The sequence below is a fragment of the Sinocyclocheilus grahami genome, unplaced genomic scaffold (genome assembly GCF_001515645.1).
Source record: "Sinocyclocheilus grahami isolate Dianchi unplaced genomic scaffold, SAMN03320097.WGS_v1.1 scaffold1067.1, whole genome shotgun sequence".
In the NCBI taxonomy this organism is placed as follows: Eukaryota; Metazoa; Chordata; class Actinopteri; order Cypriniformes; family Cyprinidae; genus Sinocyclocheilus; species Sinocyclocheilus grahami.
In genome coordinates this window covers 661,158-688,852 of record NW_015506246.1, presented here as the reverse complement: position 1 = coordinate 688,852, position 27,695 = coordinate 661,158, and the positions used below count along the sequence as shown (strand labels likewise).

Here is a 27,695-nt window from a genome sequence, read left to right as displayed (position 1 = left end):
TTAAATGTAATTTCTATTGAAAGTTGTTTGTCGTGCATTGAAATTTTGAAATTGAAAATATGCCCCACTGTATCAGTTCTCAAAGATTAGAAACATGTTTTTTTGAGATCAGTCAAAAGGGGTAAAAACAGATTTTTCACTATTACAGTATATACAACCGGATCTGCTTTTTCATGGGTTTAAATAAAGGATTTTTGTTATAAGAGACAATGAATGTAACTTTGTGCATCACTCCTTTACTGGTTAAAAAAAATAACTTAATTATCAAAATTCAACAAATTTGTGTCAGCTAATTGTTATTTTGTCTGTCAAAAAAAAGTGCAAAATATGCGGTATGGTATTTACGAGAAGACTGCAGAGATCCAGTGAGTACATATTCTACACTACAGGATGTTTTGACTACGTCATCGCTTTCCGAGAAGAAGAAAATGACGGCCTGACTTGAGAATATATTTGTTCTTCATGCCCTGAAATTGAAAGGTGATTTTTTTTTTTTTACTTTTTGATTAATTGACAGGCACATTTCACATTTATAACCGAACAATGACCATTTCCATGTACAGTAAGTCATGCACATACATGAAACAGATCTTTAGTGTGTGCATGTCTGTCTGTGTGGTGATGTAGGGCAGTGGCGCTCTTTAGTTGTGCAATCTCGTTCAGGTGTATACAAATTATGTTTACTGAACAAAGACATGAGGGCATTCGTCTGAACAGCTGGGTTCAGAGTCACAGCGCTACACCTAAGCGACTGCAGCCAGAGAAAACACAGCACGTAATAACATACAAACTAATGAGACGTGTTGAGCAGGAGGAGCCCGCTGGCTCTAATCAAAGCAGTGGTTTCAAAATCCGGCTGCTGAGGACACTCGTGAAGCCCGCATAAACCCACCACGTGTGATCCAGATCTTCAGCTAGATAGACAGGTCATGAATGTTGACACGTAGACAAAGAGTGTCTGACTGTCATCAGGAGCAGGAAAACCCTGTGCAAACCTACCAGCATCACAAATGCAAAAATGAACCATTTATGCAATGCTTTCAGGACGTAATGAGCTATCAAGATGCTATTCGCAATTTTCTGCCCTTTTGCAAACTTTCGCTAGCTTTAGACACTAAATAAGATCGTTCCCAGTGCTTCAACAACACACTTTCCTTGTGAAAAACAAAGCTCACTTTTGCATAATTTCAAAATGAGTTCTTATTGCAGAAATAATATACTTCAAAAGAACTAAGCGTAATAGTTTCAACTCTTAACTGCATGTTACAATTAAACGAAGGTGCATTCGTTTAAATTTACATTAAATGCAAGTAGGACTTCAGTACATCTTTATATGTAATTTCTTCTATTGCAATTACTTATGTTGTCTTTGAAATATACTTAAATGTAATTTCTATTGAAAGTTGTTTGTCGTGCATTGAAATTTTGAAATTGAAAATATGGGAAATATGTGGCCCTGGACAACAAAACCAATTTTTAATTGAGATTTATACATCATCTGAAAGCTGAATAAATAAGCTTTCCATTGATCTATTGTTAGGATAGGACCATATTTGCAGAGATACAACTATTTAAAAATCTGGAATCTGAGGGTGCACAAAAAAAAAATCTAAATATTGAGAAAATCGGCTTAAAGGAAGTGCAATGCATATTACTAATCAAAAATAACGTTTTGCCATATTTACGGAAGGAAATTTACAAAATTTCTTCATGGAACATGATCTTTACTTAATATCCTAATGATTTTTGGCATGAAAGAAAAATGGATAATTTTGACCCATACAATGTATTGTTAGCTATTGCTACAAATATACCTGTGCTACTTATGACTGCTTTTGTGCTCCAGGGTCACATATTTGTAAATACACATTTGTAATGATGAAGTTGCAATTTAGCACATGCATGAAATGGAATATCAAATAACAATGCAGTTGAATTATCATCAGGTACTTTGAATGTGCTTTAGTATGTTATTCAACACATCAGAGTAGGTGTACTTCTGTAAAGCAAGACAAAAGTGTATTAAAACAATGAACAATGAAAATGCATTTTTAAGTAAAACGTTTATTTTGACATTGTTACAAAATCAACATTGTAAAAGTGTACTTGTGTTAAGAATCAGTAATGAAAGTGTCTCTCTTTAAATGCACTTAAGTGGCATTCTATTTTATTAATTTTATATTTTCTGAAGGTACAGTATGTTACAAATATACTTTAACGAGTTCACATTCAATACACTTAAAGGCAGGTGGGTGATTTGATTCAAAACCATTTTGTGTTATTCTGATTGAAAGTCTCTTTACATCTCGATAGTAATCACTAAAGCCCTATTCACACAGGGTTAGTATTATCTGGGGGCCTCGTATGATTTAGAAATTACCCCCCCCCCCACACCCACCCCACACACACACACATACACATACAAGCAACCCAATATCTACCTCTTCACCAAAACTCGCCGTGTTATCAGTGTGTGTGCACTTTTACCTGCACAATCCCTGCTCTACACAACGAGTGGGAAGGTTCATCACATGGGGGGAAAAAGACCAGTTCAGGTTTGGCACAATTTTTAAGAGAGCGTGGGTGCACTGAGCACAATACAGCATTCAGGTACATAACATTATCTCCGCTCAACGCCGTCTTAACATTCAAAGAACGCTTTCAGAATTCAAATGCCGTCGGCAAACAAAAAAATAACAGTATCAAACGAATTTGTTGGCACATGCAAACGGTTCAAGTCTGTAAAGAGAGCTGATTTTGATATCATTGGGAAAAAAAGCAGAAGTTCTTTGTGCATCTGAGCCAAGAAGTACACGCAAGCATCATGATGATGATGCAGCAGCATTGTACTGCAGGAGAAAATTATTGAAGAGCAACCGCTTTTCTAGCTGTACTTCCCATTTGCATATACTTTTCATGCAAGGCAGCTACGCTGATTACTGGAACAGAGCTGAGCATTTAAATATCACACACATTTGTCATTTACCAGCCGATGGGTCATTTCAACCTGAATTTTAAATGTGCAAATACACTACTAACTACTCTAACATTGATTTAAGAAAAATCGTGCATCGTACACATTCCTGCATTATTGATGAAAAACACAGGTATTTTCTGCTCGAAGCCTACAATCTTGATGCAATCTCACATGTAAACATACGTATACTGACATCTACAGGCATGTTTGAACAAGGTGTCCCATTGATAACTTGCACTGACCTTGTTTTCAGTTGTCATATAAACAGATATTTTTCGATTATGTAACTGTGTGTTGCATAACACAGACTAGGATGACCAATCAGGTATGGCAAAGCAATGCATCCAGGTTTCTGCACTGATTCTGCAGGGGGAACGAGACCGCCGCTGTTCAGACACTCCAGTCTCGGAAGAAGAGGGCCAGTGACGCACTTCAACGACTCTGTTGTGCCCTAAACTACTTCATGAGTGGCCGCCCATCCCTACATAGAGAAACTCCTGCCGCAGTTTCTGTCTGCACTGGCATGGAACTGAATTAAGTGTGTAATAATGGAGAATACAGAGGAAAAACCTGATAGCAAAAAAGGCTGATGACTATGACATGAGCATCTCGATAGTCCATACAATTACATATTAGATATGTTCCAAAAACTATGAATCAGACCTTTTGAAAAAATAAGTACACTTTAGCATACTTTTAAAAATAGTGCTTATTACGAAAAGAATATAGCTACTTAATTGTGAACTGAATGCAATGTTTTCAGATAATCAGTTTAATGTTATTTACAATGAATTGAAATTAATTGTATGTATTATAGTTTACATTTATTTATTACATTTTATTTAAACTATTTACATGCAATTGTAGGACTTCAGTATCTTTATATGTAATTTCACAATTGTGTGTAAAAAATATATAAACTTGATGCAACAATACTGTAAAATGTAACGATAGAATAAAGTACTCCATACTGTATGCGCTTTAGTATGTTAGTCAGCACATCAAAATAAGTGTACTTTAAAGCATGACAAAAGATTATTAAAATACACTTCAGGGTAAAATTTTTTATTTGTCATTATTATAAAGTGTGCTTAAAAGTCTACTTAAATGTGTTAAGAAACAGTCATGAAAGTGTCTCTCAAGGGCAATTAATATCTGTAACACCGTATCTTAAAAATTATATATATTCTATGTCTCTTTCCAACTTTCGGCCCATTTCAAATCTTCCTTTTATCTCAAAGATTATGGATGAAGTTGAACTAGCTTAATTTCAGTCTTTTTTGTCAGATAATGCTATTAATAAAGTTTTTCAATCAGGTTATAAAGCTTTACATAGCATTGAATCTGTCCTGTTAAGAGTCTTAAATTATATATTTCTTACGACCATGGAAACCCATGGCTCTTGTCCTCTTTGACCTAAGCCCTGCAGTTGACCAAAACATTCTTCTGTCATGCCTGTAGTCTTGAGTAGGACTTTGTGGTACGGTTTTACAGTGGTTTCGCTCTTATTTGTCAAATAGGTGATTTACTGCTCAATTTGAGCATTATTCATCATCCAACATTCCTCTTGGTTGTGGTGTTCTGCAAGGTTCAGTCCTTGGGCCTGTGTTGTTTTCCATGTATTTGCTCCCCTTGGCTTCTGTTTTTGAAAAATATGGTGTCTCTTTTCATCTACATGCCAATGACATACAGCTTAAACTTCCCCTGCAGCATAATAACAAATAATCTCTTCAGCCACTGTTAGATTGCCTAAACTAACTTCTGTTATAGCTTTCAAGTAATTTATTGCACCTAAATGAAAACAAATCTGAAATAATTTTGTTTGGTCCTAAGTAAACTGTTGCTTTTAATTTTGATTAAATTTTAATTCTGACACTCCATATAATACAAAGTGTGCCAGGAATTTGCACATTCTATTTGACTCCAGTTTACAGTTTGACAAATAGATTTCAGCTGTAGTCATGTTTTTACCAACTTCACCTTCTCAGTAAGTTAAGCCCGTTCCATCTTGGAAAAGTCTTGAAACAGCTATCCATGCCTTTGTAACATCTCAGCTTGATTATTGTAACTCCCTGTACTTTGCTATTTCTCAGTCGTCCAATTCCCATCTACAGTTGGTTTAGAATGCAGCCGCTAGACTGCTTGAAGGGAAGCGAAAATACGACCCTATAACTCCCGTCTTAAAGTCCATACACTGGTTCCCTATCAAGTTCTGCTTCCGTACACCCCTTCTAGAAACTTGAGATCTTGTGACCTTGGCCTACTCATAGTTCCCAGAGTTAAACTTAAAAATTGTAGTGAGCGCGCCTTCGCTACTGCTGGTCCGAAGCTTTTGAATAGCTTTCCTCCCTTTGTCAGGCATGTCCCATCTATTAGTACTTTTAAATCTTATCTTAAGACATATTTTTTCACCCTGGCTTGTAACAATCCTTAGTATGCTATCCTGGGTTTCCTGCTCTATTCTGTTGATCTTATTTTTCTGTTTACTTTTCTTTTACTCACTGTTTTTTATTCTTTGTAAAGTAGTTTGGTCAACCTCGGTTGTGTTTAAATGTGCTCTATAAAAAAAACATTGTTGTTGTGTCGTTGTAAATATCACATTATCTGCAAGTACAGTATTTTAAAATGAAATTTCAAGATTCAATAATCAATACAATTGAGCATACTTATTTTTAGTTGAAGTCATAAATTAATAATTTCGACTGGTTTTGAACTGATTCATCAAACAATCATTCACAAGAATGATTCAATAACAGACACTGCTATGAGGCATGTTAGCATGTTGCTAAGCTAACAATGTAGCTCTAAGAAACACAAAGTAAACCGCACAAATATTGAGTAAAATGTAATTTATGATTGTACAGACTAGTTTTCATCATTACAGTATTGAATAAAAAGTCAATTTACTGACATTTCTCTCACTTTGTCAACCATCTTGGATTGTTTAGTTTTTTTGTCACTGAATTTGGTGCAATGTATTCTTTGATTTTCTGTCAGTAAAGGATACTGCTGTACCGATGTGCTGCTGCCTATAATTTGACTAAAACATCAGGAGGATGTTTACCTTCTAGAACAGTCTGGAACGTTCATGTGATGCCTTCATATGCCTCCTCCAATTATGGCTCTGATTTATGAAAGCCGCTGGCTCATGGTTTGCAACAGCCATTTGAATGAACCAGAAGTTCACCTCACACTAGATATGTTTGCTGTATTGTGCTGCTGAGACCAAACATCAGTCATATTAAGGGCTGTAAGCAATGAGTCCTGGCAATCTGGCAGCACATTTAGGCACATAAAAACACTCTCTGCTGCCTGACACAGCTTCAGATGTTCCTGTTCTGAGAAGCTCTGAGTAATGACTCTGACTCAAACAGAAAGGCAGCTCCTTCCACTTCAGATCGAAACAATAAGCAGAAAGCAGAAAGTGAACATGAGGCCATCATGTACATATGATGTGCTTGAGCACATGCATGTAGACTCATGTTTCTCTCTCTCTGTAAACAGAGCGCGCTCATGCGGTCAACATAGATCAGTCACCCTCTTCAGGCGATGTGAGGCATTGCTACAGATATTCTGCTCATGACTTCACAATCACTGCTGCTCAGAGAAATATTTAATATCTTCGCATGCTGAAATATAATGTCTTATTTGAAAGATTAATCTCAAAATTAAATAGATTTACTTAAAAAAATAGCTTATCTATTCTTCTAGTGTGAGTGTGTGTTTTTTTTCCTGCTTGCAAATTATCTAGTGCCTTTTGGTGCAAAGTGAGGATATCGCTATCTGGTAAAAATATTATTGTTCTGAACTTGTCCTTTAAAGATATTAAATATGGGAACTATAAAGAAGGCCTTATTTTATTTATTTTTTTAATTTTGATTGATCGATTGATTTGGGTAAGCATTTTATCCAACATTTATTTTCCACCCTATTTGCAGTTTTTAAGAATTATTTAGTTATCTAAAAGTCCTGTGAATATGTATTTATTCCCTTATCTTATGAGTATTACTCATGTAATTAAATTGTCATCTAAAAACAAGATGCATATTTTTGTTTTATTAAATACTTACTCTAAGAAGATCACAAAATATCCAGTGGTGATATATATACAGTATATATATTAAAGTTCCCGAAAGAAAGCAAAACAATAAGCAGAAAATATTCATTAATTATAAATACTCGAGGTCAGATAAATATGATTGAATCACACAGAAATGCAGAAACCTCACAAAAACTACTAACAGCTCTGCAGTGTGAGAGCTGGATATTTCAGTTCAGTCCAAAGATGAAGATATTGTCTATAATGTCGTATTTACATGCGTTTATGTGTTTTTATTTACATGTGTTCATGTTGGGTGTCAGGAATGAGGATGAAGATATAAAATAGCTCCCTGGTCTTCAAGTCTCTTAAGCACGAGAGCCTCTTGATTGAGATCATGGTAGGAATTCTGAAACAACAACGACATTCGGTTTGACATACGGCAACATATATGAGAATCAAAGCACCAACCACAGCTCAGTTTTTTCATTGCGAACGGACGCTTTAAAACCAACCTTCATGGATTTCATTGTCTCCTTTCCGTAATAGTGGATGGGCTGTTTCTGGTTCCTGGACTCTGGATATCCGAATCCAGCCACGTGCACAACGTCACAGTAGTTCAGTGCCACAAATACAGCCAGAATGCCAGAGGTGGGGTGGACTAGTTTCTGACGGAGAAACAGAGAACGTGCAGATCAGGTAAAGTGTGTTTAATAGTGTTTGCCCTCCTGCAGGGGGCGGCTGAAGACAGCTTTAACTCTCCTGTGAAAGAATAAAAACCCCATGAAATCTTAGCTTTTAGTTCAAGTCATCTATAGCCGGTTTTATTGCTTATTTGCTTTACAAATGTCTAATCAAATGATCTCCCTTCCTTTAGTCCCACTTGTAGACGTCTCGAAATAAGCCTGTAGTGTACCATAACCTATTGGCTATTAAAAAATAAAAAAGGTGAAGAATAAGCTCTTTCATGTCCCGCACAAGCTTTAATAGGAAACATGTCAACGTAGGACATAAAACTGTGCTTTTCAACAATTTTATGAGGTTTTAAACTTTGTAAAAACGTTTAACACACACACATACGATGCCATCAAAACAATGCAATAAACCATTTCAAATGTATTCTCTGTAAATAATTGCCAGACATCAACTTTTAAGTTGGAAACTTTCCACTTACAGTAGTAAAAGAAGGTAATGCATCTTGGTTTTTCCAGCCCTGACTGCTTAAGTTGCGTCAATCTCTCTCTCGCTCTCTCTCTTTCTCTCTTTCTCTCTTTCTCATTCTCGTTCCAAGTCATTAGCTTTTCCGTATTGCTCCATGATTTCCGCAGCTACTGATCTGTGCGCTCCCACACAAAACACGCTCATACATCTCCGCAAAGACATCGCGCATCTCAGCCTCCCTTTCCACAACACTGTCACCATTTCATCATGTTCATCATTAGAACAAGAGTTCATCACCTTTCCTTTCCAAATGTAGATGTAAACATTATGCAACAGCACTGTTAAACACCAACAACACTTACAAATATCACGTTTCTTAAGTTTTACTACGCATGTGCTATTGAACTGAAGAAAACAGTACTTTGACACTTTCTGGTTGTCAAACATAGTAGATCTGTCTCTTGTTCATTAGAAATAGAATTCAATTAGAATCAAGACTAACATCACCTAGTTGTATATTATATTTTATATATATATATATATATATATATATATTTAATATTTGATATTTAAGTGGAGCTTAAGTGTCTACATAATTGTTGTGCCCTTTAAAAAATAATAATAAATAAATAAATAAATAATAATAATAATACCCACAACTTTACAGAGGATAGATAGACAGACAGACAGACAAATAGATTAATTAATTATTATTATTATTATTACTACTACTATTAAACTCTTGGTATCTATAAGCTGTATTATTGTAGTATCATTGATATACTATTCTAATTTATATTAATATTTTAATTCGTTTTAATTTATATATTTTCCATTTTCATTTTTCACTTCAAATTTTGTTAAAGTTTTGATAATTTGGTTGCGTGGTTTTGTCATTAATTAATTCATTCATTCATTCAATTTTAGTTATTGTAGTACTTAGTATTTTAGTTCTTAAAGACCTAACAACTAAAATAAAATTAGAAGTGATGCCTTGGCAGCTAGTGGAAAGAAACGTTTTATTTTAGTTAATGTTTACTTTATCTCAGGCTAAAAATTGTTTTTTTATAGTTTTAGTTTTAGTTATTTGTAATATATGGAAGCCCATTTCCGCCACTGAACAAAAAAAAAAGTTTTTAATGATAAAGAAAGACAGATTGACACAGAGAGAGAGAGAGAGAGAGAGAGAGAGAGAGAGAGGAGTTGGGTGGGGAGGAAGTGCGATGCACTTTGAGCTTGTTCTTGTGTTTCCTGGCTGTTCCCGGCACGGAGCAGAAATAAACAGACACATTTCTAATCGTAATTCTCTGTGGGTTTATCAGGACACATGTGGACTCTGATTCGAAAAACACTACAGATAATTGAGCGTACAGACAAACCTCTTGGCTCTCTTTGACAAACAAGCAGAACCCAACATTAACACATGCGAGTGAAAATTGGCTTTACTGAGCGGAACTCTCGCCAGCTGGATTGTGATTTTATTAAAAACAGCATTGTTTATGGTTAAAGTCGATCTGTAAGAATGATAGTCTGACCTTCACTACTGTAAGTGACGCAAACGAAAAGCAAAGGCATACGATACCATTCAAACATTTGCGGCCAGTAAGACTCATTTTGTTTCTTTTTTTAAAGAGAATTTCACTGACACACTCAATTGATCAAAAGTGACAGCAAGGACATTCATAATGTTACAAAAGATTTCAATTTCAAATAAGTGCTGTTCTTTTGAACAAAGAATCCTGAAAAGTCAAAAGTATCAGTTTCCACAAAAAAAATATTTAACATGGATAATAATCAGAAATGTTTCTCGAGCAGCAAATCAGCATATTAGAATGATTTCTGAAGATCATGTGACACTGAAGACTGGAGTAATGATGCTGAAAATACAGCTGCGCATCACAACAATAAACTACATTTTAACATATATTCATGTAGAAAACAGCTATTTAAAATTATAATAATATTGCGCAATATTACCGTTTTTACTGTAATTTTGATCAAATAAATGAGACTTCTTTCAAAAAGATTAAAAAGCTTCAAGCCTCCAAAACATTTGCATGGAATCTGTCTGCTAAAAATGTATTGTCTTCCAGTGTCACCTGGAAGATTTGCAATCAGAAACGTCTTTGTGTGTCTGATTTCCATAATGCAAATACAGTGTTCCTCCCACAAAGCACAGGAGACTCAGTTCTGATTTGAAGTTTAAAATATATTGGATAAAATGATTGTTAATTCAATGGAATTATGTTTTCTTTATTTATAAATAGTTTAGAAAATAATAATAAATAATATAATTTAAAATGTATGTATGTATATACAATATAACAAAGAGTGAAAAATTTAAGGGGGTCTGAATACTTTCCGTACCCACTGTATATATATATATATATATATATATATATAAACACACACATTTATACTTAAAAAAAATTATTTATTTTATTTAATTTCTTTGTTTCATTTTTTTGATGCCTTAAAATGCACTTAATTTTCATGTCAAGAATCCATATATGATGCATTAAAATGCAGCGAACTCATCAGGTTTTGGAACAAAGTCTCAATACAAACATTTCATTACTATCAAATATGTAAATGGCACTACATATGCATGTCTGAAATGACACCAAAAGTAATCCTATTATTTGGAACATCTGTTCTGCCAAAGTTAGAGCGTTTCCATGGCAATACAAGTGTTTATCCTTCCCTCAGTCCTGGCCGTGTGTGCAGATCTCACCTGTTGTCTGCGCGGTTGCAGGGGAATGATCTGAAGCAGCTTGCTGGCTGTCAGGCGAAGGAAATATGGGTCCAGAACACGGATCTGACTGGCCCGGCCGAGCCAGATCTGGGGAGGAGGCTTCCAGAAACCCTTTCGGACCTAAATCGAGCACAGCGCCTCATGATTACTGGGAAACCAGGTGCATGCTGGCACATGAGGGAAAAAAAATGAGACAGACTGACCCTCTTCTCATCATACAGGATCTCTTTGAGCCAGCGGAGGTCCTGCTGCTTGAAAGGAACCAGGGCCAGCAGGGTGCCTGGGTCATTGTGGATACCAGGATTATAGGAGGCAGATTCGGGATAAAACAGACGTAACGTGGTCTTGTTACCCACGTCCTCCTCATAGCCTCTGACCGGCGCATCATTCAGCCTGACACAGAAAGATATGGGAGCAGTGCATAATAAGGTCAAAGGTCAAATCAGATTTGGAGAGTCGGAATCAGCATTGCTTCCTTCCAGCATTGTATTTTTTGAATGAAATCCAGTATTTGTATCTTACAAATTTTTGGTGCCAATTCCAAAAATTGTGGCTGTTTCATGCTTTCTCATAAAACATGATGTGCATTTCATAGCATTTGTGTGTGTGTGTGTGTGTGTGTGTGTGTGTGTGAGTGTGTGTGTGTGTGAGTGTGAGTGTGTGTGTGTGTGTGGTTTGGCAACCATTTGTAAGGTGAAGAAGTCTTAATCAGCAGAAAAACACCACAAAGACATGATTCCTATCTTCCTCTGAGCCACATCACAACTATCTGTTCAATTCTCAGTCCATTTTCACATGCATCACAGTATCTCATGCCCAATCCTAGCCAGAATCATGGTCAGTGACAGAAGAAATGCAAACATGTTTTGTGCTACATCTGTATGTGTTTTACTACATCCAAACTGAGACAGAAAAAAGTGAACAAAAGCTTATTTATAAATGTATGTTCAAAGTTCTTTGTCATTAAATCAAGTATTTAAACATATTTTTTATCTCCTGTACAGATTGTACAGATATAGTTTTTTTTACATTGATAGAACTGATACATTTTTACAATGATACAAATTGCTACATTTACTTTTTTGTCATCGACGGTTTTGAGATTTGCTTTTGTTATTTTGATAAGTGAACTGAAGCTGCTACATATATTTAATTAAAAAAAATGTATGTGAAGGAAAGTTTTATATATATTGTTTTAACTCGGCATCATAAAATCAGAGCTGTGTAATGTGTGTAATGGGACAGTTGAAAACGTGCCAATTAAGGGATAACAGCGGAAACAAATTGGTACTGGTCATAATTTATCAATATCAACAGAAATGTATCCTTCCCTCTAAATTTTTCTTTAAATACCTACAAGTTAGACACTACAATCAGACCCAGCAAGGTGGCCGTTTATCTAAGCTCCCTCTTTCACCTCTTGAGGCTATCTTGTCTGAGGAAAAAAGGTCCTAAGTGTCTCATTACATTTATCTATGGCAAGTTGTTGCAGCTGATGGCTGGTAATATCTGTGACGTCAAATCTAAGTGGGAAAAAGACTTGGAGTGCTCATTCACTGATGATGAATGGGAAACAATATGTGAGGATGCTCAGACTCTCTCTATCAATAGCTGTCATAAACTCATCCAATTTAATGTGATACATAGAGTTTATTACACCCCAGTTCGACTGCACTCCTTTAAAAGCTCCTACTCAGAGCTTTGTCCTAGATGTAAAGCGGATAGAGGGACTCTCCTACATATGCTGTGGTCTTGCCCTGATTTGGAAGTATATTGGAAAGAGGTCTTAGAGATCACTGCCATAGTTGCTGGCACTAATGTGCCTAGAGAGCCTAGTCCAGGGCTGTCCAAACTCGGTCCTGGAGGGCTGGTGTCCTACAGAGTTTAGCTCCAACACACCTGACTGGAAGTTTCTATGCCTAGTAAGAGCTTGATTAGCTTGATTGCAAATCCAAACTAGACCAATCAGCTGTGAGCAAAGTGACATATATCTGATGCAATGAAGCCACTCCCCCGTATCTCTCGCTCCAAAATTAAGGCAGTTTTAGAGACAAAATTGCCCGACTTTTGCAGCTACTTATTTATAATATTTATATTATATTAATTGTAATTGTTTATCTTTTATATAATATATTCATATAATTATTATATAAAGGCAATTCATTGTAAACATCGTATTTAAATTAAACACACAGACAGATAGACAGATAGATGGATGGATGGATGGATGGATAGATAAAGCTTTAATATATCCAACTTTTAAAATGACTAAACATATGTTTTTCTTTTGAGCTCTGTGTGAAGCTATATATAAATAATTAAATTCAGTTGATTCCTTTGCATAGTCATATATTTTCTTTCTGCTGCCAAACAGAGTTAATCACAAACTCTGGTTGAAACTCTGAGCTGACAGAGAACGTTTATATCGAGCTTTGTGAGCCCGGTGAACCTGATCTTAACCAGGCTGGCTTTAGCGGGTTTTGTCAACTCAAAACGTACTCTGCAACTCTGAGTTTGTTCATCTTGCTCCGCGCTACAGGCCACAGGTGTGTGTCATTTGTGTAGATTGCACTAGCACACATTCCTGAGGCAGAGCCAAGCCTGTGATGAAACACTATCAAGGCTACTTAAAAACAAACAATGGCAACACAATGGGAGATTTACTGCCAAGACATCCGCCATTGGGAGTGGAGGGTCCTCTCTGATAAAAAGATCAAGGATGTTCAAAACTGTGAAGAGCCACCCTTTAAAACTTTAGCTCACTTTTAATCAGTTACTATTACGGAAATATTAAACTTAAAAATAATATACTAAAGTGTGCACTGAATGTAATGTTTAAAGACACTTAACTGCATGTTATTTAAAATTAAATGAAAATGTATTAAGTTTAAATTTAATGTATTTAGTGGAACTTAAGTGCATTTTTTGACCCACTTAAGTAGGACTTCAGTATGTCTTTATAAGTAATTTCATAATTACTTGTATTGTCTTTGAAATATGGTTAAAGTTACTGCTGAATGTACCAACAAGCAGGGATGGGCATGATACATGCATTTCAAATATGTATTTAAAATATAAAATATGTCATATATGTGTAATGGGCAAAATTAAAACTTTTAAGCCTTTTTTTTTTTTTTTTTAAATGAGCATAACCAAAAGTTTTACAATTATCCCTGCTCCCCACAGTTTTATGGACGTCATGGACTCGGCGTGAGACACTAAAAGCACATCTTTATCAACTAACCCCCACATTATAACTTATTTTTCACGTGAATCCGTACAGGAAAAACCGCCCTTTTTCTCACAAATGAGATTGGAGAGGAGCTAGTGTTCTGCTCAAATCTCTGCCTAATGGCGATTTCGAAGCATCAGGATTTGTAACTCAACACCAAATGTCAAGCGGCCCGTCTCTCCTCCCCCGCCGCGATTAGCTTCTGAGAACACAGCGAGGATGAGAGACCATGGAAAAACACACTCAGCTAAATTCTGCCATTTGTTAGAGGCTTAGAAAAAATAAAATGGCATTTGTTGATTCCAAGGCTATAAAGCGGCTTGAGAAACAGTAGCCAAGCAGAGCTCTAATTGCAGGAGGTAATGTTAAGTGAGGCTGTTATATGCCACTCAACAGACTTACAATAAAACAAGAATGCAAAATACAAGCCAGACTAATGGAAAGGCTTTCACGCTGTGCATAGAAAGAAAAAATATTCAGTGGACAGTGGAAAACAAGAGACGGAGAGGAGAAATGAACTAAAAGGCTCATAAAGCTCTAAATAAAACTTTCATGTGGACCTACATTAGAAAAGAGTCTTAAAAAAAAATAAATATTGAGGAGTCTTAAATGCTAATTAAAGACAGTGTAACAGAAACACTGAAAGGTCAAACAGAGGTGGAGGTTTTATTTACCTGATCACCACGTCGTATTTGTTAATGATCTCCCCCAGTGAATTGTTTTTTATGGAAAAGCCGTTTCCAATGACTGCACACGTCCTGCAATCTAAACTGCTGACACACAGAGCACTTTCCATGAGTGCGGTACACAACACAGGCCACAACAAGTTTGTTTTGTAGTGAAAGAGGTGCTTTAGTTCAGAAAATGTCGCTTGTCAACCTAAATATTATATAAGCCATTTTATTTCCCATGCATTTTATATTAAATTATACATTTTTACAATGTCTAAACACAGCTTAAAGGAATAACTCGCCCGAAGATAATTTGCTCACCCTCAGGCCATCCAAGATGTGGATGAGTTTGTTTCGTCATCAGATTTGGAGAAGCATTATATCACTTGTTCACCAGTGGATCCTGAATGGGTGCCGTCAGAATGAGAGCTAATAAAAACATCACAATAATCCACACCACTCCAGTCCACCAGTTGATGTCTTGAGAAGACAAAAGTTGCGTGTTTGTTAAATCCATTGTTAAGATTGTTTTAACTTCAAACCATTGCTTCCTACTAAAATATGAGTCTATAATCCATAATAACGTTTCCTCCAGTGAAAAAGTTGCCTTGTCTGAATCAGGAGGGAAATCTGCACAGGTCAAGCACTATTTACAAGACAAAAACAGCTCTAAACAAATATGTGGCTGGATTTTGATGTGAGAGACAACAGGAGATGCACTTTTTCACTGGAGGGAATGTTATTATGGATTATGGACTTGTATTTTGGCTGGAAGCAACTGATTAAAATGTCTTAATGATGGATTTGTTTCGCTTACAGACACACAGCTATTCTCTACACAAGATGTTAACTGATGGATTGGAGTGGTGTGGATTACTTTTGGATTATTGTGATGTTTTTATCAGCTGTTTGGACTCTCATTCTGACGGCACCCATTCACTGCAGAGCATCTATTGCTGAGACACTGATGCAATGCAACATTTCTCCAAATCTGATGAAGAGACAAACTCTTGGATGACCTGAGGGTGAGTGAATTTTTGGCAAATTTGTATTTCTTTAGCAATAAACATTAAACAAACATCTGATCAAATGAAAAAGTACAAATTAATTGGCAACAGGATTGTGAGTAACACCCTTGGGCTGTTCCACTTATTTCATTCTGTCCTTTCAATGGTTATTATACTAAGCAAGATCATTTTGAACATGAGCAAGAGCATTACCGTAATTCATTTGTAATGTGTGCAGTAATTCACGCCACACCGCAACAAGTCATAAGCAACTGAAGCAAAAGACCATTTCTTAGGAATGGGTTTCTACAAGCTTATGGGAGCTTGAGTTCAGAGTTTAGATACTTGTGAAAGCAGCTCAGCCCTACTTCACCTCTCAATGTTTGCTGGCATTGTGTAGCTGGAAGTCATTGCCAAGACCTTCAGAAGCAGGAGCTCTGCAGAGACAAAGTAGAAAGTATTTGAACAAAGTGCACCATTATGAATGTATCAATATGATTGGATTGTATGCAGAACGATGAGCAGCATGCAGTAAAAGCATGCAGACTACAGAGCAAACAGACTAACTTCTTTATATGTTGACTGAAAGGTTTCGGGGGCATGTGAGGTTTCAGCAACAAGATTTATACGATCATGTACTCAAGTCAGATTTAACATAAGCATTAGCTCAATGACTTTGCGGTAGATTTAACTATTGTATTAAAGGAAAGATTATAAGAGAGCAGAGCAACATAAACTGTACATACCGCTGCCTTTAATACCATAGGGCAGAGCTTCAGCTGACACATGTTCCCGCCAGAAGAAATCCCCCAGCTTTAGAAAGAGCTCAGTCTTTCGGCTCATGCTGTGTCGTGAAACAAAAGACAGACTCAAATACAGACTACACTAGACATTTACTACTTTGTGTATAGATTAAATTGACTTAATGACATACTTTTGATCTTAAATTCATTATAAAAATAAAAAATATTCATTGTGTGAAAATGACCTTTATTTTCTGATAAATTTAGGAAAAAAAATATTATGTGCAGCACTGTCCTAATAATTAACCCAGCATCCAAACAGATGTTAAATATTTATTATCTCTGTGTGTGTGTGTGTGTGTGTGTGTGTGTATATTAATTAACATTGTTCTTAATAATATCATCATATAATAATATGATAATAATTCATTATACACATTATATACATATATTACTTACCATTTATTTCAAAAATAAATGAAAATAAATTGCCCTATTGTTGTATGTATTCATGGAAATTGTTTTTTTTGTGTGTGTGTCAGCAGTTTACATTTTATAGAATGATATTCTATTAATGATAATACAATTTTATACACGTATGTTTTATAAATGTAAAAAAGGCATTATATGTATTTTTTTTTATTATGAAATGTAATAATATACACTATTGTTCAAAACTCTGGGATCAGTATTTTTTAATAAGAGTATTAACATTTGAAAGAAATTAATACTTTTATTCAGCAAGGACGTATTAAGTTAATAACAAGTTATATTAAAGACTTCTATTTTAAATTAATATAAAAAAGTGCTGTTCTTTTCTTTTATTCATCCAAACATTCTGACAAAAAGTATCACAGGTTCCGATAGATGGATGGATGGATAGATGGATGGATGGATGGATGGATACTAAGCAGCACTTGTCATGACTTCGGTCTGATCAGCAGGTTGTTGTTTTTGTCTTTGTTTTGACAGTTCGCCATGTGCTCATTGTGTCATGGTGCATGTGGAGAGATGAAGCGAGGACTCAAGTGCAGGATGAATGGTTCTTTCTTTTAATAATAATAATAAAAAAAAAAAAACTAAAACAACCCCAAGGGGGGAAAACAGACAGGCAGGCTAGGAACTGCACTACATGCAGTCATAACACACACACAATGAAAAAACGACGGATCAGCACAGGATGACAGACACCAGGAGAATAAATAGGAAACCAAACGAGGAGGCTAGCGAGGGAGACACAGGTGGAGCAACTTAAACAATAATGAGGTAACAAGATGGCCGCGGCAAGACAATAGACAGGAGAGAGCACATGGCAACAAACAAGCACAACACAAGCCATGTGCTCACAGAACACAGTCATCTGGTGGCCCTCCTGGGCACACCTGCTGAATACTGTGACACAATGGGTCTCATTCACTAATAATTGCATACGTTTTTCGTATTTATACGCACATTTGACCTTCTCACGAAAACTTTCCGGCTAATTCACAACACGTGCGTACGCACATGAGCTTGTTCTTAAACTCGTTCTTCTGTTAGTGAATTTGGAGTCTTCTAAATAAGCGCCCGTGTGCACGAGGTTAGTAATAAGCATAATACACGCCCAAACCAGCTCCAAATAAGGGCTTTCCGCAAAGCGGCACTCGTCCAGAAAAAGACAATTATGGCACCGAAACAAAAGACAAAGAAAAATAACTTTAACGATAATGAACGTGAGGTTTTGCTGTCGGAGGTGGAAGCCAGAAAAAATGTGCTATTTAAAAGTCTATCCACTGGCGTAACGGGCACAGGTAAAAAAGAAGCATGGGATACGGTAACACAAGCTGTTAATGTGGTTTCACCAGAAATTTGGACGGTTGCCGAAGTAAAAAAAAAAAAGTGGTTTGACATGAAGTTCGAGGCCAAAAGAAGAATTTAGTTCAACAGAGGAAAAAAAGACACGGGTGGAGGGCAGGGGGCACCTGATCTGTCTGCCTTCGATGAAAGAATGGCTGCAATTATAGGACAGTCAAGCTTGAGCGGCATTACAGAAAGGAGTGAGGGTGAGAGTGACCTAATACAGGAGCAATTACAACACGGTCATTTGCTTAAATCAAAATCTTTATTTTAAGGAATGCATTCAAGTAATCATCATAACTCAAAACTTCTGGCTTTTGCAGAACATCCACAGATAGCAGATGGAAATGAAGAAGCTGAAGTCCAGCCGTCTACTTCCCAATCCACTCGTTATACCCCTTCACAGAGGCGCACCGGCGCACAAGTCCTGACCGATGAGGTGCTCGCTAGTCAAGATGCCCTCATCCTTGCCGTTAAGGACGTGGCAGCTGGCCTACGGAAAATAAATGAGTCACTGAATAAATTGATAGCATTGCTTGGGAGTCACAGAAGTGCATAAATGAGAATAAATATATTGTGGCAAAATTCTGTTTTCTGATGTGTTTTAATATTCCCTAAAACTTTTTTGCAATCGTTAAAAGCACTTTTACAAATTCCATTTGCTCATTTATAGAATGTGCACTGCAGCAAACTACAAAAGCTATTTAAAAAAAATAGAATGAGATTATATACCATTATAAACGTTGTATCAACTGAAGGCGTGCTTGAAGCGCTGCTTGGGCTGGTGCATGCATCTCATCACCCACAGGTTCCGGCTGTGCGTGTGGTCCATAAGGAGCAGGTACACCCCGTGCCATTGCGATGTTGTGCAGTACACAACATGCTAAAACAATCTGACAGATTTTGTCTGGCCTGTATAACAGCATTCCACCAGCTGCATCCAAGCACATCCAACGGGATTTGAGTAACCCGATTGTGCGTTCTATCACTGAGCGCGCACGGGCATGTTTCAGGTTGTAGCGCACTTCTTGAGGGGTCGTTGGGTTGGCTAGAGGTGTCATGAGCCATGTTTTGAGACCATAACCCCGGTCACCTACAACAAGCATCATGATAATGAACCTTTATTTAAATGAACTAAAAAATATTCTGGGAACACTTCTACTCACCAAGAAGCCATCCCTCTTCACCACCCCCAGCTAGTCCTAAATAACTGTTTTGTAAAATAAAGGAATCGTGAGTTCCTCCGGGCCAGCGTGCAACAACATCTAGTATGTTACAGCTGGCATCACAGACTATTTGAACGTTGATGGAGTGGTAATTGTTTCTGTTCACATAGTTTATTGCATTTGCGGATGGTGCTTTCATACGCACATGGGTACAGTTTATTGCACTGATCGTATTAGGTATGCCACTTATCTCATAGAACCCCCTCTTATCTACCATCTGGTGTGCCACGTCATAAGGAAATTTTACATAAGTTGTCATAAGACCTACAATAGCTTTTACCACCTTGTGAATAGCACGGCTTACAGAGGGTTGGGAAATTCCGGCTCGGTCCCCAATTTCACTTTGAAATGTTCCCGTTGCAAGTAATCTGATAGTACACAGAACTTGGAGATAAGGTGGTATAGGGTGAGAGCAGTTGGTGATATAGCTTAGGTGTGGTTCCAGTGAGTTGCATAAATCAATAAAGATAAGGACTTCTCTGGGCAACCTAAAGCGACTGAACAGCCATTTGTCACTCTCAGCAAACATATCTGTGCGCTCTCTAAAGACGCATTCTCTCCTTAGAGCATGCGCCGCAATGTCTTCAAGCAGTACCAAGTGTGCCATGCCTCCAAACAACAAGGTGAGACACAATAATCACCATTTATATAAGGATAGATCAGGTGATTGTTGTTTGGACCTCTAATTATACTTTATTATCAATTTTAATGTCTAGTTACTTTTCACCCACCCTGTAAATAACATATCTAATTATATGTAGGGTTCTTTACACATGCTTATAAGGCCCCGGGTGTACATGATTATTGCGTACGTGTGGTATAAGTTGTTCTTGAATTTTTTCGTACATTTAGAATAAATTTTAGTATGAAAGTTTTTGATGAATCATGATTTATTCCTGAAAACATCCGTACGCACATTTCACGCAAACATTTGTGCCTACGCATGTTTAGTGAATGAGACCCATTGTCTTCGTGGTTTCCCTTCCCATCGTTATCTTATTAACCACTTTAGCTGCCGTCACACCTGTGACTTGTTAATTCCTTAATTCTCCCTCTTTTTAAGTTCCCCTCGTGTATAGTCTTGTGTCTGACCGTTGTGGTGTGAACACGCTACACTTCGTTTGTGACCTACTACCAGTCTTGTTGTGTTTGTCCTGCCGTGTTTTCATAGGCTCTAAGTACAGTTTAGTGTTTTCAGTTTGTCTTCTCTTTTCCGCTCGCTCTCTGCCTCTCGTGTCACCAGATTTCTCTTCCCCAGTTCCTGCCCTGGCATTACCAGAACCGTGCTTCATGGCCTCTCCTCTCCTGCCCCTCTCGGTGCACTCAACAAGGAACTCTCGGCCCTGACGTTGCGTCAGTACAGATGCTTGGACTGTGTGCGCTGATCTCCCTACGCCTTACCCTATCTGCTTAGTGGAGTGACTGGAGGCTCATTTGGACTGTTCCCCTCTTCCGGTCTCTAATCTCTGCCCTGAATTACGGCTTCTGGTCTTCAGTCCCAGACGAGTTGTGTGTTTTGAGAGTTAATTGAATCCGTGTTTTTCCCTGACAGCACTACTGTTCCCAGCACTGATAATAAATCAGCATATTACAATAATTTCTAAAGGATCACGTAACACCGAAGAATAGCGTAATGATGCACAGAAATCAAATATATTTTAAAGCATATTAAAATAGAAAAGCATTATTTTAAATTGTAAAGACATTTCACAATATTTCTGTATTTTTGATCAAATAAATGCAGCAGCCTTGATGAGCCTAAGAGACTTAACACACACACGTACACAGAAATATGTGAAAACAATGACAGAATTGTCCTGTGACGACTATATATCCATTTACAATCAACACAGATACATATTACACAGGGCACTAGTTTGGCTGTGTTGTCTTTGTGTAATGCTCAAAAGCTTGAGACCGACATGTTAGGGTTAACCAAGCTAGTCTGTCAAAACAGCACAGCCAGAAACGTGGATGTGTTGGTTTTACAGTGCTGCCAGGCTTTAACACACTCCCACCGCCCGAGAGCGAGAGGAGTGTCCTTTTTCATTAAGTGCCCTGTTATTCTCTGGCTACACCAGCTGCAAGAGAAATCCTGATGGCTTTTAAAAGCTGCTGTTAGGAAAAAAGCTGTCCATTTTCACCCAGTTCTGTGACAGAGTAAACCGTTTTGAATACATTGCCCCAGACTGTTGGCCAACTGTTAACAGCTAAAACCTTTTAAGTTGATCTGAGCTCATGCACCTCAGTTTTTGAGTAAACAAAAGCATTATTTGTGGATTAATTTGTCAATTTTGACTCAAAAACTGAGGTGCATACACTCAGATTAATTAAGCCTATGATCAATCAATGATTTTCAAAAAACAAAAACAAAACCTGTGCTGTTTGAAATAAAACAAGTTGATAAAAAAAAATGTAATCCAATATTTGGAAATAAAATAGCATAACAAGATATATATAAGGGAGTTTTGTTGGCGGGTCATTTTTGACACATGCACAGCTTTTTAAATCAAAATATGTTATTGGGTGAAAGATTAATTTAATGTAAAGTGGGTCCCACATTCCCAGGGCTGAATTAATTTGGACAGATCTGTCTTTTGAGCAAGCTTTTGCCATTGAATGTTCCTTGGTTTAAAGACTGAACTGAAACACTATGATTTTTGCTTTGATACTAAAAGGTTGGTTTTCCAAGATCTGATAGCAACGTGAATCAGGGACGATCAGAAAATCATTAAATATCATGGACATTGATAATGTTCAGCACACTGTACAGGTCTCCAGTAATCTATAGCATTAGCAGCCCAATCTGATAGCAGGCGAATCTATAAACAAATACATGCAAAAGGTGAAACTGCAGATGGAGAATGGTGAGACTCTACATGCACAGATGGGGAGTAGCCAGTTGTGTAAACCAATAACATGGAGAACACTACAATACAGAAAACACAGATGCCAATCCGCAAGAGGTGGCATGTCAATTTGTAATAATTCTATTCAAATGCTATTCAACCCTCCTAAGCTTTTCAACAATGGTCACACTTTGGCCATTCGTTTTCACTTTTGACCAGGGCAGAACAGTAGGAATGCAACTTACCTTAACGTAACAATAAGAATGTAACTAACAGTACAGAAAAGTGGAAACAATAAAATGATGTACTTCTTTTGTTTGTTTGTTTTTTAGGTCATTTAGATTAGTGCTGTCAAACGATTAATCGCGATTAATTGCATCCCAAATAAAAGTTTTTGTTTACATAATATATGTGTGTGTACTGTGTATATTTATTATGTATATATAAATACACACACAGTTTTGAACCACTCAGATTAAAGGGGTCATATGATATTGCTAAAAAGAACATTATTTTGTGTATTTGGTGTAATGAAATATGTTTATGCGGTTTAAGGTTAAAAAAACACATTATTTTCCACATACTGTACATTATTGTTTCTCTTCTATGCCCCACCTTTCTGAAACGCGTCGATTTTTACAAAGCTCATCGTTCTGAAAAGCGAGGTGTGCTCTGAATGGCCAGCTATCCAGTGCGTTGTGATTGGCTGAATACCTCAAGCGTGTGACGGAAATGTTACGCCCCTCACCATACTGTGTTCCCATGTGTTCCGGTGTGACGAGACAAAACCAATAAAACCCATTACAAACGAGGCATTTGTTGCATCCAGTGGGGACATAATTACTTATTATAATGACTTATACTGTGTTTTTACACTTTGCATTGCGTATTGCGCAATGCAAATACGCAAATACGCGTAAACATAAAACCATGTCTGCATTTGTGATCGGAGAAATGACAAACAACAAGCGCTACTCTACACTGCTCAAAACTCACGTTTGAACCATCAGTGGCAAATTCTTTAAATATAAAAAACTTACTTACAGGCTGTGAGTCAGAAGCGCCAGACTGTCCTTGCAAAGTTGGAACTGCCCCACTTTATAGAAACATTATGTCCTCTTTTGGAAGGCCAAACAAAGTAGTTTCGCTTTCACAACGAAACACACAGCGGCTTGTGTGAGCGGCGCCCGGCGGATTCGACGAAGAAGGCTTGCGGCAACCACATGTGACGACCCCGGGCTGGACTCCACTGGACTCGAAAGCCGATCCGACGATCCACAGCGCAAAGTTGATGCATTTCCTCAACGACCAGCACGGATCAGCTCTAGGCATGACGAAGCAGATATCGTCCTCTTTTGGAAGACCAAACAAAGTAGTTTCGCTTTCACAACGAAGCACACAGCACCTTCACGACATGGCAGCGGCGGCAACAACAATACTACAGCGAAAATAAAAGTTATGCCTTCTTTCTTTGCGTGAACATTTGGGCGGCGTTATGCAAATCTTTCCACACAGTGATGTAGACGTGGCGGCATGTTTAAACGAGGCGTTTTTAGGAGGGCGTGGACAACTCTTAACTTTTATAAAGAATATCTCTTTGGATTTGAGACTTTAGTCTTTACAACTTTAAAGATCTTCTTTATGCACCTAGAGCTTGTAACACTCCAAAAAGAAAGGAAAAATTGAAATCGCATCATATGACCCCTTTAAGGAAATTATTTTTATTAAAAAAAAAAAAAAAAGGCTGACAAGCTTACACATCTTAATGCTACTAAAAATGTATTTCATCTTATCCTATGTCCCACAGAAACAAACAAAAAAAAGAAAGTCATACAGGTTTGGAACGACATGAGAGTGAGTAAATGATGACAGAATCTTAATTTCCAATTTTCAAGCTCGGTAAGCTAGTTTCCCCAAAACAGGTTATACATGTGAATATGGGTTCACATACTTTAATTTTAGACTCTCCCACTTCCTCTGCAAGCGATAGTTGTGACATAGAGAAACAGTGGGCAGAGGGGACTTTCCGCTGCCTCCATAGCTTAAAGAAAAGAACAAATCAGTAGTTAGCATAAGTACACCTTGAGAGCTTTTGCATGTCTCAGCCTGAGAAGAACAAAAAAATAATAATAACCAATGAAAACATAATGTGTTCGATACCATGCAGAGCAGGTAACGGCACTAACCTCTCAAAGTAGAACTGGGAGCAATAGTAGCAGATGAAGAAAAGCACAACCGGGAGGAGTCTTAAAAACCATGCTAAAAGAGAACAAGAAATAGAGAGAGACTATTATTAATTAAAATACATATATTGTAAGATTGATAAAACTGGCACTGGGCTGCCAACCAGGTAAAGGGAATCCTGGGTTATCTTCACGTTTCACACTGCTCATAATTTAACCGGGGTTAACAATTAATCCTGGGTATTCGTAATCTGACGTTTCACACTCATCTCAGGTTAATGTTCTTATTTGCATATTTGCTGTGACATTGATTGGAATATATACTGTACATACAAAACAGCTCTAGAGTTGTGCATCCCGATGTTATATATTTGCACTATCAAGTTTTCCAGAATGGCCTTTCAGACGGTAAGGATGAATCTGTCACCATTTGACATTTCTTCCACTCAAACGATGAAACGATGTTTATACAATGCTCTATGTTTCCGTGACTGTCCAAAGCACGTGAATATGATGCAGGCGATTGGGTGACTGTTGCCTAGCATCTAGATGTAATGTTCTAACATCACATAGTTTCACACTGTTTCACACAAGACCACAGGAACCAGTTGAGTCCTCTGCACAATGTGACTTTGCTGCAGCCTGGAATTGAACTGCTGGTTCGTCTGGTCAGAGGAGAACTGGCCCCCGACTGAGCCTGGTTTATCCCAAGGTTTTTTCTCCATTCTATCACTGATGGAATTTTGGTTCCTTGCCGCTGTCACCTCTGGCTTACTTCTTTGCTGCAGCCTGGAATTGAACTGCTGGTTCGTCTGGTCAGAGGAGAACTGGCGCCCAGACTGAGCCTGGTTTATCCCAAGGTTTTTTCTCCATTCTGTCACTGATGGTATTTTGGTTCCTTGCCGCTGTCACCTCTGGCTTACTCAGTTGGGGACACTTAAATTCCAGCGATATCGTCGACTTGATAGCACAGATACTATTTAAACTGAACTGAGCTGGAGGATGACATCAATGAATTCAATGATGAACTGCCTTTAACTGAAAATTGAGTGTTTATTACTGATACTGCAAATGTAATATGTGAGCAGTGCTGTGTTGTAACTGATTACATGTAATCCTAATTATGTAATCAGATTCCAAAAATTAAGTACTTGTAATTAGATTATATTACACTTTAAAATACCCATAATCAGATTAGTTATTTTCTATTGCTCACATGATTACATATTAACACAATAGCAATAAATTATTTATAATTTGATTCTCCCTAATTTTACATAATTCATTTACATAAATTCAGAAATTCTTCCAGTTTCTCCCGTCCATTGCTATGGTTATCCCTATATCAATCACTGCAGTTTTGAAAATGAACTCCACATTTCTCAATCTCAATCTCGCTCTCGATTACATGTTCTGTTATAATATAATCAATAAAGCTCTCGACATCGTGTTTACACACTGTTTGATGTTGAGAGGATTTATGAATCATGAGTCAAAAAAACAATCTGGATTTTTGAGCGGTGAATGAATTTGACTTGAACTTGAATGCGAAAGAAGATCAGAACGTTCAAGAAATCAACAGCTGTGTCTGTGATTGGCTACAGAGCTCAATGCCCCGAAAACATAATTCTAAATAGAAACTTCTGAGGTTTAAAAAAATAATAATAATAATCACGATTAATCTCACCTAACATTAAAGTTTTTAAATATACTGTACATTTATATTGCAATAATTTCACATTCAATCTTCAAATTAATGTAGAAACAACATACAGTATATTTTAAATATTTGTTTAATGACATATGTTTTATGACTGAAGGCCAGTATATGAAATTGTTTTCTTTTTCCTAATATTTAACCATTGACTATAGCCATTCGACATTACAGTATAATTCCGAGCTATCAATTTTAAATTGTATTAGACTTTAAAAAATAACAACTTCTAATTCTTCTTAAATCAATCTTCACATAAACCCATTATAATAAATGTCATATTTTACCTGTACCCTTCAGCAAGTAGGAAATATACAGAAATTAAATAAATGTATCAAACACTAAATTCTAAATTAAATATAGATGAATTCTGAAAGCTACAAATGTTATTGATTTCCTCTTTGTTTCTTTTGTTCTTTGATTAACAGACGTCACAGCAGCTGGTTATAAGGTTATTTGGCTGCTATTACTTTAAGAGATGCCGCTGCTGAATGTGACGTGGATCTGACATGTATTTTCTCACAACTCTTTACCTTTACTGGCATGCTTCAAGTCTTAAAGTCTCTACTAAGGAGCTGACGAGTTGATTCGGGTGTGTTAGATGAGCAAGGCAGTGCTGGGCTGCTCCAGAACAGCCCTGCATTTCAGAGACATGTTCTTAAATGTGACTCGTTTATAATAAATACTCACATGCATGCACATTTTTAAGGCAGCTTTAATCACCTTTTGGGTAACTTCATGACATAACAGATGACATAACTACAACATTGCATGCTTGTAGTTTCATTTGTTTTTTAATATTGTGCGTTCAATTGAAGAGCATGTGCTACGGGCACAGTCTAACGACTGTCAGGACAGGAAACTTAGTTTTTACTGACATACGGCCTGACAACATCTCATCTGACCACAGTTTACTGATGTTCTACTGAAGCTTACTCATCACCTGTACATTTTCTGCATTTGTTTGACTAGCGTCTGGTGCTGAGGTGAAGTTAGAGTGCGTGTCTGAAAAGTCTCCCGTTCGATGTGGTTGCAAAGATGTTTCCGCGTCTTAATGAATGCAATTCTTGTCAAGAAGCAGCAGTTGTGAGCGGGGTGGCTAACCATAGCTCCACCACTGTGTTAATTGTGATAAATATCTTTAACACGTTAAACTGAAAAAAAATATATTGCATGGGTTAACACACTACATTTGACAGCAGTATATATATATATATATATATATATATATATATATATTTACAACTTAATATACATAATATACATAGAAAGCATATACACTGCAAGTAAAGCATATACTTT

At 37.0% G+C, this 27,695-nt stretch overlaps 1 protein-coding gene across 6 annotated transcripts in view; it reads right to left on the bottom strand.

Annotated features, from left to right (window-relative positions):
- Positions 1–7,097: 7,097 nt before the first annotated feature.
- Positions 7,098–27,695, bottom strand: part of LOC107566292 (CMP-N-acetylneuraminate-beta-galactosamide-alpha-2,3-sialyltransferase 4-like) — a 47,862-nt gene continuing 27,264 nt past the window's right edge. For 4 of the 6 annotated variants that reach the window (XM_016251694.1, XM_016251691.1, XM_016251695.1 and 1 more), the window contains exons 3-11: positions 24,683–24,755; positions 24,448–24,537; positions 16,589–16,686; positions 16,216–16,279; positions 14,839–14,937; positions 11,136–11,325; positions 10,912–11,052; positions 7,532–7,684; positions 7,098–7,425 (exon numbers count right to left, since the gene is read on the bottom strand). In XM_016251694.1, the coding sequence (XP_016107180.1) occupies positions 7,336–7,425; positions 7,532–7,684; positions 10,912–11,052; positions 11,136–11,325; positions 14,839–14,937; positions 16,216–16,279; positions 16,589–16,686; positions 24,448–24,537; positions 24,683–24,755 (998 nt within the window). In that variant the 3' untranslated portion in view covers positions 7,098–7,335. The remainder of the gene's footprint in view (positions 7,426–7,531; positions 7,685–10,911; positions 11,053–11,135; positions 11,326–14,838; positions 14,938–16,215; positions 16,280–16,588; positions 16,687–24,447; positions 24,538–24,682; positions 24,756–27,695) is intronic. The other 2 variants (XM_016251696.1, XM_016251697.1) reach the window with 2 other exon arrangements.